At 43.6% G+C, this 17,856-nt stretch overlaps 1 protein-coding gene and 1 long non-coding RNA gene across 4 annotated transcripts in view; one reads left to right on the forward strand and one right to left on the reverse strand.

Annotated features, from left to right (window-relative positions):
* The window catches only part of LOC308587474, a 306,756-nt gene that overhangs the window by 158,858 nt on the left and 130,042 nt on the right, over positions 1-17,856 (forward strand). The window contains exon 3 of one of the 2 annotated variants that reach the window (XR_014008405.1): positions 17,432-17,854. The exons of the other annotated variant lie outside the window; for it this stretch is intronic. This is a non-coding gene — a long non-coding RNA (uncharacterized lncRNA). Of the gene's footprint in view, positions 1-17,431; positions 17,855-17,856 lie in introns of those variants that run through there. 2 annotated transcript variants of the gene reach the window in all.
* TBPL2 (TATA-box binding protein like 2) overlaps positions 987-17,856 on the reverse strand; it is a 119,227-nt gene continuing 102,357 nt past the window's right edge. The window contains exons 1-7 of one of the 2 annotated variants that reach the window (XM_081193987.1): positions 12,767-13,182; positions 10,412-10,818; positions 8,170-8,257; positions 7,460-7,551; positions 3,844-4,011; positions 2,470-2,564; positions 987-1,346 (exon numbers count right to left, since the gene is read on the reverse strand). In XM_081193987.1, coding sequence (XP_081050113.1) covers positions 1,267-1,346; positions 2,470-2,564; positions 3,844-4,011; positions 7,460-7,551; positions 8,170-8,257; positions 10,412-10,818; positions 12,767-12,817 — 981 coding nt within the window. In that variant the 5' untranslated portion in view covers positions 12,818-13,182 and the 3' untranslated portion in view covers positions 987-1,266. Of the gene's footprint in view, positions 1,347-2,469; positions 2,565-3,843; positions 4,012-7,459; positions 7,552-8,169; positions 8,258-10,411; positions 10,819-12,766; positions 13,183-17,856 lie in introns of those variants that run through there. The other variant, XM_081193988.1, reaches the window with a different exon arrangement.

The following is a 17,856-nucleotide window of genomic DNA, read 5'->3' on the forward strand; positions in this document are numbered from 1 at the left end:
AAAATCAATACAACCCAGGTGGTTAAGAAAGCCCAACAGAGACTCCATCTCCTCACAGTATTGCGGAAGAACGATGGCAATCAACAGTTGATGATCTCCTTCTACCGGTCGCCAATAAAAAGTGTCCTTTCACGGTGTGGTACGCTGGTTTGACATCAACTGATAGGAAGTGCCTACAGAGGGTGGTGAATACAGCACAAGATATTATGGGCTGTCCCGTGAATCCGCTGGATGAAATAGCGGAAGAACGTTACCTCAGGAGAGTGAGGAAAATTCTCAGGGATGATTCACACCCTGGCCAGCACTTTCTTGCTCTTCTGCTCTCAGGCAGAAGATATAGAAGCCTGATTAGTCGCACCAACAGGGTAAAGAACAGCTTCTATCCTTGGGCTGTTAGGCTGCTGAAGGAAAAGATAACAACAGGGCAACTGACTTTCGGGTTTGGTGGGTGTGCGTCAGTAAACGAGGGGAATTAAAACTAAGAGAGCTGAGTGGGGGGTCTTCGTGTAATCTCACTGTATACAAGTTGTACAAATAACAATAAAGTATTTCAATTTCAATTCTCTGACATCTGCAGTCATCCGGATTTTACCATGTAGTTTCCCAACCAACGTTGTCAGCAATATGCTAATGACACACACCTCTGCTTCTCCTTTATAGGAGTAAATGCTCCGTTTTCTCTTTCCCTGCCTCTTTCCTTGCAACAGTGGTGTGGACAGACATATTTAAGACCATGTTCATGGAAGACAAACATACTTAGCTATGAGTGATCGCCAAAGAAAAAGACGACCTACTGAACTGCTGATGTGCTAGAACCAGGCCGGTTGAATGGGTCTCCTCTAAGACTAACATGCAACTTCAACCAATGTGGCTAGACTATATATTGTTTAATGAATAATTAAAAAAACAACAACAACCCAGTACTTTAATAGTGTGATTTATCTTTACTTTAGACAAAAATACATTTTAAAAACGGGGAACATTTCGATTTCAACAGTATTCCAAGACGCTAACCCGTTCCCTAAAGCATTCCTACAGAACTAGTTTTTGTATTTCATATCTCTTTTATCACATTTCACACTGGTCAAAATTCATAGCCTTTTTTCTGTAAGGAATTCACAAGAAGAAGAATACGATGAAACAGACTGACGGCATCAAACTAACAGAGGATTAGAGGTATTGACTGTCAACAGTCAATTTGTGTGTTTGAGAATTTTGTACTTGATGCTAAAACTCGCCTAAACTATACAATTTATCAGAAAAAAATTAAGAAGCTTTCTTAAAGCCCTTCAGGATCGGATAGATGTTTTCAAATGCTTCATATATTTCAGAACGGTATTTGGCACCTAGGAAAAATGGTTTTGAAACGAGTATTAATAACATTCATAAGAAATGCTAGGGTGCATATGCATGCAAGTGGGAAAGAGAGACAGAAGTGACAGGACAGTGAGGAGCAATGCCCTAAAAATGTTCTCTGCCAGGAGAATAAAGTTGAAGGGGGAAATGGGGGGAAATTTTCCATAGCACAGCCCTTTTGAACTCCTTTATCAGAGTGGGACAGTTTTCGATCATCTCCACTAGACTGGTTACAGATAGGTAGCCGTGTTGGTCTGCCATAGTCAAAATAAAAAAATTCCTTCCAGTAGCACCTTAAAGACCAACTAAGTTAGTTCTTGGTATGAGCTTTCGTGTGCATGCACACGAAAGCTCATACCAAGAACTAACTTAGTTGGTCTTTAAGGTGCTACTGGAAGGAATTTTTTTATTTCCACTAGACTGGTTGAAAAGCCTATCATAGTAGATGACACCTTCCTTCCTTGTCAGTTCCTGGCTTATAACGTTAATTACCATGTCACTTTGGACAAACTGTTTTTCTAGCTCAGCTAGAAAAATTAAATGAAAAATTACATAATTTTACATAATTTACAATAAAATATTACATAATATAATAAACCACTGAGTCTTGGGCTTGCTGATCGGAAGGTCAGCGGTTTGAATCCCTGCGATGGGGTGAGTTCCCATTGCTCAGTCCCTGCTCCTGCCAACCTAGCAGTTCGAAAGCACATCAAAGTGCAAGCAGATAAATAGGTACCGCTCCGGTGGGAAGATAAACGGCGTTTCCATGCGCTGCTCAGCAGTTGGGCTCTATCTCTCTCCTGCATAAATTTTCACAAGCAATGCATTCCAAGCATAAATGAAATAAAATGAAACTGTTCTTAGGCTGCAGTCCAATACCACTAACCTATGCATAAGCCCTGCTGAATTCAATGGGACTTCTGAATAGATAGGTATAGGATTGCACCGATTGTCACACGGTGCAATTTTAGTAGAACAAATGTAAGATGTCCAATTTTACAGCTCCCATACGTTTCAACAGGGCTTGCGCTGGAGATGTTTCCGATAGACTGTGCCTATAGCCTTCACATGCAAACTCCTAGGTCAATAGTTTGTGCTGTATACATCACTTACCAGTTAATACAACTTTTCCAGACACAAAGATAAGCAATACAATCCGTGGTTTGACCATTCGATAAATGAGGCCAGGAAACAGTTCTGGTTCATAGCTATTTAAGAAAGAATTAAAATGCATGAAGTTAGAAAGTCATTTGACATTGTATGTGACTAATGGAAGTGTTTTATGTGACTTTGGGGTTTAATGCATCAGAGGGGAGAGGGGAGATATCAAAAGAGCATCTACCCTCTTCAAAAGGAAAAGGGAGGAAGCAGCTTCTGAAAAGGTCATGAGGGACACAGGTAGTCCAGGTTAGCAGAGCCAGCAAGCATCAGTGTGGAATTATGTGAGAGGATACAACACCAGGCTATGTTCATATGACCGCTTACTCAAAATTGATTGCACGCCACAATGATACAAGCCTCCATTTACAAGCAGTGAAAATGGGGCTACGTGGGGCTACCTTTGAAGGTGACCCAGAAACTACAACTAATCCAGAATGCGACAGCTAGACTGGTGACTGGGAGCGGCCGCCGAGACCACATAACACCAGTCTTGAAAGACCTACGTTGGCTCCCAGTACGTTTCCGAGCACAATTCAAAGTGTTGGTGTTGATCTTTAAAGCCCTAAATGGCCTCAGCCCAGTATACCTGAAGGAGCGTCTCCACCCCATCGTTCAGCCCGGACGCTGAGGTCCAGCACCGAGGGCCTTCTGGCAGTTCCCTCATTGCGAGAAGCAAAGCTACAGGGAACCAGGCAGAGGGCCTTCTCAGTAGTGGTGCCCACCCTGTGGAACGCCTCCCATTAGATGTCAAAGCGATAAACAACTACCTGACATTCAGAAGATATATTAAGGCAGCCCTGTTCAGGGAAGTTTTTAATGTGTGACATCTTAGTGTATTTTTTAGCGTTTTTTTGGAAGCCGCCCAGAGTGGCTGGGGAAACCCAGCCAGATGGGTGGGGTACAAATAATAAATTATTATTATTGTTATAAAGCAGCAGAGGACTAGAACGTGATCTTGCCTTGAGGGCAAAGTGCTCCCTGGTTTGCAACACCCACAAGCTATTTCAGGCATCTCCCGTTAAGTTGTGGGTGAACATATCAGATGACACAGCGATTCTTCAACAGCTCTTGTTTATTCAGAGGCCAGAACAGAACTGAACTGAAGGGTTCAGTCAGCCTACTTATATAGAGCTCCAGTACCATGTAATTGTAACAATTTTCTAAAACTATCCAATCACTGAACGTCACTTTTGATCCCTTATTTGCATAACTATCTACAGTATCCCCCTGCTGGCCCAGGGTGAGAACTTCAGTACATAACATCCCCCAAAACAGGAAGAGCCAATGTTCTGTTTTCCTTTCCAAAAGCGGGATGGATGGACGTACCTACTGAACTGCTGATGCGTGAGAACCAGGCCTTCGAGCCGGATGGGAAATCTCACATCGCAGCTGCCCACCATGTTCTGTATTTTGAAATCCAGGAATTTAGCAGGGAACCCAAGCTTCTGCACCACACGGGCGTACTTCCTGGCTGCCAGCCGAGACTGTTCTTCACTGCAGGTTCACACACACAAACACAAAAAGGGGGGTGGGGCAGAAATCCAGCCACCAAAGGTTTGAGGAGGGCGATAGGTTGGTCTGTGCTTGGCAATGGTTCCATCAGGTTACAGCAGAAGGGAGAGATGGCAAGAAGGAACACCATCTGCTTGCCTGAGACGCCAGCTCTAGCAGGCTTCCCCTCCAACAGCTGTCATTGGACAGTGCACCTTTCATCACGCTGCTGCAGAGGGAAGCAAGGGAGCAGGGCCGCCCCATTGACTCTGCTGAGAGGCTGCAACTTTTGACTTCTCTCCTTGAGCCATTTCCCATCCCAGCTGGTCTAGTGGCCTGAGTTTGCTCCCCATCAAGTGGGGTTACCTTTGAAGGTGACCCGGAAACTGCAATTAATCCAGAATGTGGCACCTTGACTGGTGGCCGCGGGACCACATAACACCAGTCCTGAGAGATCTGCATCGGCTCCCAGTACGTTTCCGAGCACAATTCAAAGTGTTGGTGCTGACCTTTAAAGCCCTAAACGGCCTCGGTCCAGTATACCTGAAGGAGTGTCTTCAAACCCATCGTTCAGCCCGGACACTGAGGTCCAGCGCTGAGGGCCTTCTGGCGGTTCCCTCACTGCGAGAAGCCAAGTTACAGGGAACCAGACAGAGGGCCTTATTGGTAGTGGCACCCACCCTGTGGAACGCCCTCCCACCAGATGTGAAGGAAATAAGCAGCTATCTTCTCTTTAAAAGACATCTGAAGGCAGCCCTGTTTAGGGAAGTTTTTAATACTTAATGCTGTATTGTTTTTAACACTCTATTGGGAGCCGCCCAGAGTGGCTGGGGAAACTCAGCCAGATGGGTGGGGTATAAATAATAAATTATTATTATTATTAAGTGGAATTATTTAATTGTACATCAAAATGAAAAATAACTCTGTATATGTATTGCTGCAGCTGCAACTTTGGAAAATTCCATTGAAGTTAAGCAAGAGGAACAGAGAGCCTAAGAGATTATAATTAACTTAGAATGTCTTTCTGCAAGCTCGCACATGGAGCTTTAGCTTAGATCAGTGTTTCCCAACCTTTTTTGGGCAAAGGCACACTTGTTTGATGAAAAAAATCTCGAGGCACACCACCATTACAGCCCCGTGACGTCAGCGCGCAGCGTCACGCCGGGAGGGACGCACGAAAGTGTAAGTTTCAATTTTTTCCCCTCCCCCTTGCCGGGGAACCTCCAAGCTTTGGGGGTGGGGGGGGGAGGCAGCAAAGCGAGGCAGGAAGGAGAGCGCGGCTTGGCTGGGTGAGCTTTGGCAGGGGCAGGGAATGAGAGCCGCGAGGCGGGCGCTGCGGACGGAGGCGCTGCCCGCCGAGCTCGCAGGCAGCCAGGCAGGCAGACGGCGAAAGCCCCGCGCTGGGCGGCCTCTCCTCGCCGCCGCCGCCCCGCCTCTCGCCGCCCGACTCGCCCGCCTCCCTCCAGGCAACATCTCGCGGCACACCAGGCAACATCTCGCGGCACACTAGTGTGCCACGGAACAGTGGTTGGGAAACACTGGCTTAGATCACATAAGAAAGGTATTCGATTGCAAATCTCCATTTTGTGTGAGTTGGTCTTTGCTCTCTCCCTGGAAGCAGCTGGAGAGAAAGGTGAAGTAATTTCATGTTTCTAAGATGTTTAACCTATGCGTGGACAAGCATATGATACTATGCAATAATTTGGGTGTAACATTACTGTTGCAATTACAGATGGGTAGCCGTGTTGGTCTGCCATAGTCAAAATAAAAAAATTCCTTCCTGTAGCACCTTAAAGACCAACTAAGTTAGTTCTTGGTATAAGCTTTCGTGTGCATGCACACTTCTTCAGATACACTGAAACAGAAGTTGCCAGATCCTTCTATATATAGAGAAGGTGGGGAGGGGTATTACTCAGAAGGGTGGTGGGAATTGGAGATTGGCAGACACCACCCTTCTGAGTAATACCCCTCCCCACCTTCTCTATATATAGAAGGATCTGGCAACTTCTGTTTCAGTGTATCTGAAGAAGTGTGCATGCACACGAAAGCTTATACCAAGAACTAACTTAGTTGGTCTTTAAGGTGCTACAGGAAGGAATTTTTTTATTATTACTGTTGCAAGTCTGTTTTGCAACAAGTTCTATTACTAAAGCTTTTGAACCGTATTTTTGGACTGGACAATTCTTATTTCAAGAAGGGTCCATTTTTATTCACCCTACTGCTTCCAAATGCACAATACCAATACCCCCCCCCCCAAATAAATCTCTTTTCCTTTTGGCTCATTTCCTTTATATTGTGGTCCTGAGGGCAGAGACAGGCTTGTTAGTGACATTTGCAAGGTACCCTGGGAGCCTTATTCAACCACACTGCGAGGTAAAATTGCTTACAAGCAAACAAAATGTTTCCCACATTATTCCAGTTGTTCCTATTTATTTATCTGTCAGGACAGACCCTATTTCTTGGTACTTGTTCAGAGCTCTTGTAAAGTTATAGCTGGGGCCTGAGAATTGGGGTGTTGCAAGCATGTCTCCATTTTCTTCTGTGAAATGTGCAATGTAAACATTATTCAAATCAAACAAATCTGTACGTTATGACTTTCAACCATTTATTACAGGCTTTTTGCTATCCTTTGGGAGGGGCAGAGAACTATGTGAGCAGTGAAAAGCCCCCCCTCTAACCATTGTATATCCTACTAATCGCAACCCGGCCTCCAGTATTTCACTTGCATCACCCACAACACTTCCAACCCTTATATTACAGGGTCAGATTTAAGGTGCTGCTTTTGACCTTTAAAGCCCTTCACGGCCTAGGACCCTCGTACCTACGGGACCGCCTCTCCCGGTATGCCCCACAGAGAGCCTCAAGGTCCATAAATAGCAACACCCTAGTGGTACTGGGCCCTAAGGAAGTTAGATTAGCCTCAACCAGAGCCAGGGCCTTTTCAACACTGGCCCCGGCCCGGTGGAACGCTCTGCCTCATGAGACCAGGGCCCTGCAGGATCTGATTTCTTTCCGCAGGGCCTGTAAGACAGAGTTGTTCCACCTGGCCTTTGGCTTGGAGCCAATTTGATTCCCTCCCCCTCTTTCTTTTTCCTTTTTCCTTTCTCCTCCTGTGATGAGGCTGCATTATAATATTTTAATGTTTCAATATTTTAATGTTGTATTTTAATCTTGTTTTTAAGTTGTATTCATTCAACTTGTTTTTATTATTGCTTGTTAGCCGCCCTGAGCCCGGCCTTGGCTGGGGAGGGCGGGGGATAAATAAAAATTATTATTATTATTATTATTATTATTATTATTATTATTATTATTATTATTATATTCAGAGTCACATGGCTAGGCAAAACATATTTAAAAGGAAGGAGAGAAAGAAAGCTAAGATTTGTAGACAGCTCAATCCTGCCCGCCATGTCGGTGCCCCGTTTATTCTGGGTTCATAGTAAAGTCCCACCTTTTCGCTCCTGTGCAGACCATTTTGCCGGAACTAAATATGAGGGCCGTTGTCCTTGGTTCTCGAATTCTCATGATCACAGCAGCAAACCTCTGAAGTTCAGGAAAAAACCAGATTACCACCTTGCGGATCTGTTTCAGACAAGTGCCTCTGGCAGTATCTTACGAAATACAGAGATTTGACCCGACAGGCGCACTCTGCGCATGCTCATCCTTCTCATTTCTGAGGCTCTTGCAATGGAGGAATCTACACGACCTGTTTTCCACAAGCCCTTTCTATTATTACACTTATATGGCACCTTTTCTAGCAAGGAGTTCAAGGCTGTGTACAAGGTTCTCCTCCAGCCCAGTTCATCCTCACAACAAACCTGTGCGTTGGCTAGGCTGAGAGATAGTGACTGGCTCAAGGTCACCCAATGAGCTTCATGGCTGGGTGGGGATTCGAACCGTGGTCTCTCAAAGTCATAGTTCAACATTGTAGAATTGGATGAGACCACGACGGTCATGTACTCCAACCTTCTGCAATGCAGCAATCTTTTGCCCAACGTGGGGTTCAAACTCATAACCCTGAGCTTAAGAGTCTCATGTTCTACTGACTGGGGTACCCCAGCACCTCCATCTCTAGAGTCCACCAAGTCTGAGCCCAACCAGAATCTCAAAGGGGAACAATTTCTCAGAAGCATGGCACCAAACAGCTTCCCTGGGGCTTACCTTTGGGTTGAATTCTGCATTCCTAGCTTGAAGGGCAATGTTCTTGAGGTCCAGCTTACAAGCCAAGTTTACAGTGGCCACTATATTCCTAGGAGAACAAGGGAGAAACATTGCACATTGAAGACTTCATTTACGAGGAGATGCAACAGATTGACAAAGGTGCCTTTAGTGCTTAGAAGTGGCATGGATAAGTTCATGGGATGCATAAAAAATAATTAGAAGTCACTTGAAAGTAATAAATAGGCTAAGGATTAGTATAAGAATGTGTTGTAAAACATTAAGGACTAGAATACTAATAAAAGAGAGGAGGATAGTAAATGGAAGAAGTCAATTTCAATAGAAATATGATTTTAGAGAACTGTTACAAGGTGATACAATGAAATTCAGTTGGGGGGGACTGGATGAAGTCAGTTAACAATGTAAGGTAAATTGGTTTTCGGAAGAAATAATTCTTTTTATGTTTTTCTTTTGTTCTGTAATGTGTTTTCTTTTGCTGTTTTTTGTAATGTCTTTTTTTTCTTATAAATTTGGAAAAGGGAGAAGGCCCTCAAGTGGCTAGCAGCAGCATCATCATCATCATCATCATCATCATCATCATCATCAGTAGTAGTAGTAATACCCTGCCTTTTTGCCTGATGGGGACAAAAGGTGGCTTCAGATAAAAATAAGAACAACCAAAAACATAGAAAAATAACAATTAAAAAAAAACAATTAATGATTTGCTGGATAAAAGCAACCAGGGTAAAGGCAAAGGTAAAGGGACCCCTGACCATTAGGTCCAGTCGTGACCGACTCTGGGGTTGCGGCGCTCATCTCGCTTTATTGGCCGAGGGAGCCGGCGTACAGCTTCCGGGTCATGTGGCCAGCATGACTAAGCCGCTTCTGGCAAACCAGAGCAACGCACGGAAACGCCGTTTACCTTCCCGCCGGAGCGGTACCTTTTTATCTACTTGCACTTTGACGTGCTTTTGAACTGCTAGGTTGGCAGGAGCAGGGACCGAGCAATGGGAGCTCACCCCGTCGCGGGGATTCAAACCGTCGACCTTCTGATTGGCAAGTCCTAGGCTCTGTGGTTTAACCCACAGTGCCACCCGCATCCCAAAAGCAACCATATTTCAATCTATTGATTTTTGTACTTAATACAAATATAACTTTAACCCACCAGGGGGCACTATTTGTGTAGAATGCTAACTAGAACTTGTTGAAACAAAATTTAAAAAATCCTTACAGTAGCACCTTAGAGACCAACTAAGTTTGTTATTGGTATGAACTTTCCTGTGCTTGTTTGGTTAGCCTCTGTGTTTAAGTTAACTCCACCCCTTAACGTGCCCAAGGATTAAGGCTTTCTGGGAGATGATTTATAATGAAATGAAAAAGGTATTCAAATATACCTTCTTGAAGAAACCAGAGGCCTTTCTCATGGGCATAGTCGGCCAATTGGTGCCAAAGAAGGATAGAATTTTCTTTATGTATGCCACAACAGCAGCAAGAATACTTATCGCAAAATATTGGAAGACACAAGATTTACCCACTCTGGAAGAATGGCAGATGAAGGTGATGGACTATATGGAACTGGCGGAAATGACTGGCAGAATCCGAGACCAGGGAGAAGAGTCGGTGGAAGAAGATTGGAAGAAATTTAAAAACTATTTACAGAAATACTGCAAAATTAATGAATGTTAGAATGATGTTGGATTGAAGTTAAGTGGTTTTTAGCAGCAATGTTATAAAGGAATATGTAAAAATGGATTGTTAATAGGTGATAATTTAAAGTTATAATATATTAAGATAAAAGGTTAAGATAAAATCAAAGAGGGAAAGGAATTGCTGAATTAACTAATTGAACTGGAATACAAAAAAGGGAGATGTGAGGAGGTCAGGGAAACAAGTAAATGAAAGATAAGATATGGAAAGACTGATTTGTTTTTAACTGTTTTTACTTCGTATTTTCATTTTCGTTTTTTTGTTTTTTCTTTTCTTTTACTTTTTTCTCTTATTTTTGTAATATGTTGAAAACTTTAATAAATATCTTTTAAAAAAAAGTTAATTCCATCCCTTAAAAGCTGAGCCATTTGTTGTTTGCTGTTCTCTCCAGACGAGATGTCTGCTATTTCTCTCCTATCTCCACTCATCCCGTAAACAGTTCCTGCATAAATAAAGCCTTTGAACTCTACAAACTACAAGAGTGACTTTCAATCTAAGTCACCCAAGCTTCAAGGCGCTCTAACAGGAATGAACTTACTGCAACTGTGGGACGATGCCAGAAGAACTTTCTGAAGCAGAGGCCATAGGGGTCATCGGGTTCATGGGAAGACAGGTCCCAGAGGCATCGGGCATCCTAGAAGCATCGGGCGATGGTTGAGTTGTGTTTTCATCCCTCTGTCGGGACAGGCCACTACCATTCAGGAAGATGCCACTGTCTTGCGATCCTGACTGAGAGCCGTGCTGCTCTCCCAATGACATTGCACGGCCCTCATGTTTGTTATCCGGGCTTAAATAGTCAGGCAGGAAGCTGAGGTCAATCGAGAAGTTGTGGGTCTGGTCGTGCGGAGAATGAAACGCTGCCCCCTGGTAGGAGGAAGGAGGCAAGTGTGCCGCAAAGGGGCTCATGGGAGCAGACACTTGCAGGCTTGACGGTGGAAAGTTATCCTATCACAACATGGGAGAGAGTAAAAACAGTCATCACACTTCTGCGTTAATAGGACATAAGAAGAGACGGCTGGCCCCATCTAGTCCAGCATCCTGTTCTCACAGTGGCTTGCCTGTGGGAAACCAGCAAGCAGGATTCGAACACAAGAGCAGTTTGCTAGCAGTTGCCAAAAGCCCTTTGCTATAGGTAAAGGGTAAAGGGACCCCTGATCATTAGGTCCAGTTGTGACCGACTCTGGGGTTGCGGCGCTCATCTCGCTTTATTGGCCGAGGGAGCCAGCGTACAGCTTCCGGGTCATGTGGCCAGCATGACTAAGCCGATTCTGGCGAACCAGAGCAGCGCACGGAAACGCAATTTACCTTCCTGCCAGAGCGGTCCCTATTTATCTACTTGCACTTTGACGTGCTTTTGAACTGCTAGGTTGGCAGGAGCAGGGACTGAGCAACGGGAGCTCACCCCGTCGTGGGGATTCGAACCGCCAACCTTCTGATCGGCAAGCCCTAGGTTCTGTGGTTTAACCCACAGCGCCACCCACATCCCCTTGAGACTCCTTAGGTAAAGGTAAAGGGACCCCTGACCGTTAGGTCCACTTGTGGCTGACTCTGGGGTTGTGGCGCTCATCTTGCTTTATCGACCGAGGGAGCCAGTGTACAGTTTTCTTGCCAACTCACTAATTGTCCGCTTCAAAGCTGCCGTTTCTCACAAACCTCAACACCCACAGCTACTGGGCATTTATTCAGATTCTGGGCATTTATTCCGATTTGATTGCGGGGAGGTTAGATGGTGTTGTGTCAAAGCAAGTGCTATCCCACACATTCCGGCACACTTCCCCTTCTTAGAACGTCCACCAACACTCAGCCTCAGCTCGCTATCTGCAATTTGGGAATACGCTAATTAGATTTGCCCCCCTTACTTAGCCATGTTCATAGCTTAGTGGTGCAGCACATACTTTGGATGCCAAAGATCCCAAGTCCAATCCCTGATGGATGACTGGGGCAAACTATTAATTATTATTATTATTAATTGCAAAACATACAACACAAACAGAAAAAACAATACCACAATGACAATATTAATTGGCTACACATCACCTAACGTCACACATATTTTTGACTTCCGAATCACCTCATTGTGCTTTCTAAATATTCTTAACCTATACGCACTTCCTATTATATCTATTACATCTCAGGAACAATTTTTTACAGCTATAATTCTCTTTAATATTCAAGATTCAATCTATACCTGTCAGGAGATTTGCATTTTCACAGTATTGTTTTAAATATTCTTTCAATATTGTCCATTCTTTGCTCACTTTCTGACTTTCTTAGTCTCCCAGTCATTTTCGCAAGTTCCAGGTATTCTATCATCTTCACCTGTCGGTCAAGCTTTATAGGAATTAAGTCGCCTTTCCATTTTTTTGCTACCAGAATTCTGGCCGCTGTGGTTGCAAACATAAAGATGGTTCTAAAGCTGTTGTTGTTTTGTATTTCAGTGGACATAATGCCTAACAGAAAGCCTTCTGGGTTTTTTTTGAAAGGAGAATTTAAAGATCTTTTAAAGTTCGTTGTATATTATGTCCCAAAATTCTCGTATCCTCACACATCCCACCTGGGATTGGGACAAACTCCTGCCTTAAACCCTGCTACCTTCTGGGCCACATGAACCAATAGGCTGAATCAATATAAGGTATATTCCTATGTTCCTAGATGCTAAGCAATAGGAGCAGTACAGAATTAATATGACCAGAATCAATCAAAATAAATGTGGAAACAACACACTTGCTCAACTTGTTCCAATGGCGTGACTGGGAGTTTTGCTAGTTCCACAGTAAAAAGCGGATAGCCACCTTTTACTAAGGCCTGCAGGTATTCTTTGACTCTGGCAATACTAGCAGGAAAAAGAGTTGCCCTTTCAAAATAGATTAAACCCCAGCATCCTTCATTTTACCTGGCCTGTACCCTGGTCCAGGTAGTTTTCCAAGGATAAATCCTCATCCATGCTTCGTTTCCCTATTCGACAGAAGAGCAGGTCAATGGTTTCCAGTTACAGTATCGATGGAGAAAGAAGGTGGAAACTGCTGTAGCAACCTGGAGATCATCTCTCCAGCTGGTGATGTTGGGAGTAAATGACTACAGGTGAGTTGAATTAAGAAACACCCTTAATTGGAGAAAAGGGAATCAGGTGGTCTCAGAAAGCCAGAGCAGCTATTCACTGGGAGATTTCTCCTGACTGCTCTCCAAATCTGTTGGTATTTACAGGAGAATCTCACAGGCTTACCCAAGCAAAGCTGTGCTGGTCATACTATAACACCTGACTTCCATTTGACCGTGTGCAACCAGAACTTCAGTCATATAAAGGCTTCAAAATTACCGTATTTTTCGCTCCATAAGACACACCTGACCATAAGACGCACCTAGTTTTTAAAGGAGGGAAACAAGGGGGGGGGGGAAATATTCTGAAAGAAACAGTAGATGTATGATTTTTGTGGTTCATGCTGTGGCCACAGACATGTGATCTGATGGTGAATTTGGGGTGACCCAATGCAAAAATCCTGAGGATCCATGTGGATCCATGCTTTGTAACCACGTTTTTGTGCCATTGTGGCCCCATGCAACAGTGGGTGCATGGTTTTTTTGGTGCAGGCTGTAGCCATGGACATGCTATGTGATCTGATGGTGAATTTGGGGTGACCCAATGTAAAAAACCTGAGGATCCATGGGCTTTTACTTCCCCCCTCCCAGGCAGCCTCTGCTAGCATCCCTTATCTCTCTTCCGATCCCACCCATCAGCTGTTTCCTTTCAACACTCTCTTCCCTTTTGTTTGCCTTAGTGTCTTTTCCTTAGCTGGAGCAGTTTTTTGCTCCTCCTTTTATTCTAATTTCTCTCCTTACTGCTTTAGTCTTCCTGTTTCCCCCCTTTGCAAGTTCTCTGTCTTTACCTCCCCGCTCCCAGGCAGCCTCCTTTATTGCTAGCGTCCCTTATCTCCCTCCCCGGGCAAAGGATTAGAGGCTTTGTTTCAACACCCACTTCCCTCTTTCAAAAAAAAAGAAAAGAAAAAAGCATGATCTGCTTTTTGCCCCTGGGCAATTTGGCTCCAGGGACCACACATTTGCTCCACAAGACGCACAGACATTTCCCCTCCTTTTTTAGGAAGAAAAAAGTGTGTCTTATGGAGCGAAAAATATGGTAAACTGGCTTCAAAAGGCGCAACTTTCCCCAGTGTAGCCTGGGAACTGTAGTTCAATGAGCCCCTTTACATCACTGCAACAACCTCCAGCGTTTCTCCACAGGGAACCACATAGTTAAAACAGGCATGAAAATAGCTTGTTTGTGAAAAACCGTATCTACTCAGATGCTGGTTCATGGGCATTTGCTAATGCGGTTGTGTGTAAAAGCATGCATCTCAGCACATGTATGTTCATGTATGCTAAAAGCAGCAAAAATGTTAATTGCCTCCAAAGTGGAAAGAAACAGAAGTCCCAGCAAAGGAAGAATGGATACAAAAACGTATGGAATATGGAGAAATGGCGAAATTTGCCGGAAAAGTAAGAAATCAAGATAACAAATAAAAGAATGGAAATGGTTGGTTGAATATTTCCAGAGAAAATGATTGTAAAATTAGTGAAATGTATAAAATCAGTGAAATGTATGAAGTCGAAAAGTATAAATAAATATATATATATATATAAAGCATGCATCTCAGTGGCAGGATAATCTTGGACATGGCTTCCTGGAGAACGAGGAGTGGCTTTGTCTTGGGTTACATCCATACCAGAAACAGGCAGCCCTGTTTAGGGAAAGTTTTTAGTATTTGATGAATTCTTGTATTTTAATCTTTTGTTGGAAGCCGCCCAGAGTGGCTGGGGAAACCCAGCCAGATGGGCGGGGTATAAATATAATAATAATAATAATAATAATAATAATAATAATAATAATAATAATAATAATAATAATAATAATAATTTATTATTATTATTATTATTATTATTATTATTATTATTATTATTATTATTATTATTATTAAAAGAACATGGCTCCCCCTCAAGTGCTGGGAGCTATAGTTCACACCCCTCACCGAGCTACAATTCCCAGCACCCTTCACAAACTAGTTCCCAGCCATGTGGTTTGGGTGTATCGTATGGATGTGACCTTGCTTGCCTGGTTTTCCTGTTCCTCTGGAGATCTTTGAAGGCGATGAAGAGCAGATAGCCAGCTAAAGCTGTGGTACCGGTTGGAAGACTGATCGTCCCCCAGAGCACTTCAACAGAAGGAAAAGAGCGTAGGAAGACACCCACAAAGCATTAAACATGTGGCAGAGGTCGAGTCTCCTTTTCAGCACGGGGCCGGCTGAATAGAGACGTCTTGGGATTTGTTGGGATTAAATGTGTTCCAAAGTAACAGACCATCAAGCTGGGCTTGATGTAGGAACGTGCCTTCCACCGAGTTGCACCATAGGCACATGGTCACCTTCTCACCAAGCTGTTTGGCACTCGTCTTGTAGCCCAGTCCAGCCTTGTGCAGGTCTACAATCTTGTCCCTGACATCCTTGGACAGCTCTTTGGTCTTGGTCATGGTGGCTACTTTGGAATCTGCTGGATTGATTGCTTCTGTCGACAGGTGTCTTTTGTACAGGTACTGTTAACGAGCTGGGATTACAGGTAAGACCTCTCCCTTACAGCAGGTGCTTCTAATCTCAGCTCCTTACATACAGTGAAGATACCAGGTAGCCTGACATCTGGATGGTCGATAGGGGACCAAATACTTATTTCACTCATTATAATGCACATCAATCTCTGACTTTTGTCTTCTGGGTTTCTGGGGGGTTTTCCTGTTATTATTCTGTCTCTTTTGTGTGCATGCACACTTCTTCAGAACAAACGTAGTTGGTCTCTAAGGTGCTACTGGACAATTTGCTAATTATTTTTATTTATTCAAACTCTTGGACTACACCAAAACGGCAAAACTGACCAGAAAGCTCAGGAACCAAGAAGACAGAAACTTCAAAAAAGAATGGGAAAAATTTATAATTTATCTTGGAGACCACTGTAAGCAGATGAAAACATTAGCAGAATTGCAGGAACACTTGTAATGTAGCAAGTACTATGGAGATAATGGAGTTACGTATATAAAATATGGACTACTGAAAAAATATGCAGTAGAAAAGGTTAAAAATAGGACCCATGGAGGGGAAGGTGAGAAGTCCAGAGATTCAGAGAAATCTTTAAATGTGGATGTACTGTATATGGTTGTATTGTTATAATTTTATACTTGTAAAATCAAATAAAAATAATTTTTAAAGATAATTTGCACATGCTAATTTATACATAGGTGCATATATGGAAATAAGTTATGATATACGCAGAAACACATCTCACCCTAGCCAGGAAGACGGTGATGTGTGATGTGTGTGTCTGCTCAATCTGTTGTCTAGGTGCTCACTGTTGATGGGCAGTTTCCAAGGTTCCTGCCCTATTCCCTTATTCTTTATATTTAAACTATTCTTTCTCTTTGGACTTTGACCAGAGCGTCCTTTGAGCAGAGGATGCCTTCAAATCAAGGATTTCCATCTGTAAAGTAGGGCACATGGCCACCCAACTTAGCAAGAAAAGGATGGTTACAAGGGCCCTAAGGAGGTCAGACTATCCTCCACCAGGACCAGGGCCTTCTCAGTGATGGCTCCGACCTGGTGGAATGCTCTGTCCATGAGACCAGAGCCCTTCAGGATTTAACCTCCTCCCGCAGGGCCTGTAAGACAGAACTATTCCGCCTGGCCTTTAATTTGAATCCAGCCTGATTTTTTATTTCCCTTCTCTTCCCTCCCCTTTTATGAAGATCACCCGCCCTGAGACCCCACAGCTAATTCTCCCCTGGCCTCCTCGCTGGCCCAAGCAGGACCAATTCAGCCAGCTAACCCCCGGGATTATCTGATTTTTGAATTTTATTGTTATTCATGTTTTTATACTGTATTTTATGCTGCTTTTATAATTGTTTTAAAGTGTTTTAAATTTGTTGTTAGCCGCCCTGAGCCCGGTTTTTTAACCAGGAAAGGGCGGGGTATAAATAAAAATTTATTATTATTATTATTATTATTATTATTATTATTATTATTATTATTATTATTATTATTACAACAATGGTTGCCTTAATCCAAAAGATCCCACCTCAGGTAACTCTGAGGCGACTGTCAGCAGGCAGAGATCACCATGAGGGACTTTGGTAGTGAGCGAGTGAAAAAAGACAGTACTGTTTGATATAAAGAGAGTGTTTTCTGGTACCTTAAAGACTAACAAATATACTATGGTGTAAGCTTTTGAGGACTCAAGGCCATTTCATCTGATAGAGGTGTAAGATTTCACTTCAAGCCTTTTGCAAAGCAGGCCTGAGAACTCAAAAAAGACTCAAAAAGGGGGGAAACTTCCAGAGGGGTAGAAGTGTTAATCTGTGCAGGAAAAGCAAAGTCTTGTAGCATCTTTAACCAATTTATTATGGTGTAAGCTTTGGGACGCCTGCTTCTTGGGAGAAAAGCAATGATGAACCTAGACAGCATCTTAAAAAGTAGAGACATCACCTTGCCAACAAAGGTCCGTATAGTTAAAGCTATGGTTTCCCCAGTAGTGATGTATGGAAGTGAGAGCTGGACCATAAAGAAGGCTGATTGCCGAAGAATTGATGCTTTTGAATTCTGGTGCTGGAGGAGACTCTTGAGAGTCCCATGGACTGCAAGAAGATCCAACCTCTCCATTCTGAAGGAAATCAGCCCTGAGTGCTCACTGGAAGGACAGATCCTGAAGCTGAGGCTCCAAGACTTTGGCCACCTCATGAGAAGAGAAGTCTCCCTGGAAAAGACCCTGATGTTGGGAAAGATGGAGGGCATAAGGAGAAGGGGACGGCAGAGGATGAGATGGTTGGATAGTGTTCTCGAAGCTACCAGCATGAGTTTGACCAAAGTGCGGGAGGCAGTGGAAGACAGAAGTGCCTGGCATGCTCTGGTCCATGGGGTCATGAAGAGTCGGACACGACTAAACAACAACAACAAC

This window comes from Podarcis bocagei, assembly GCF_964188305.1.
Source record: "Podarcis bocagei genome assembly, chromosome: 1".
NCBI classification, from domain to species: Eukaryota; Metazoa; Chordata; class Lepidosauria; order Squamata; family Lacertidae; genus Podarcis; species Podarcis bocagei.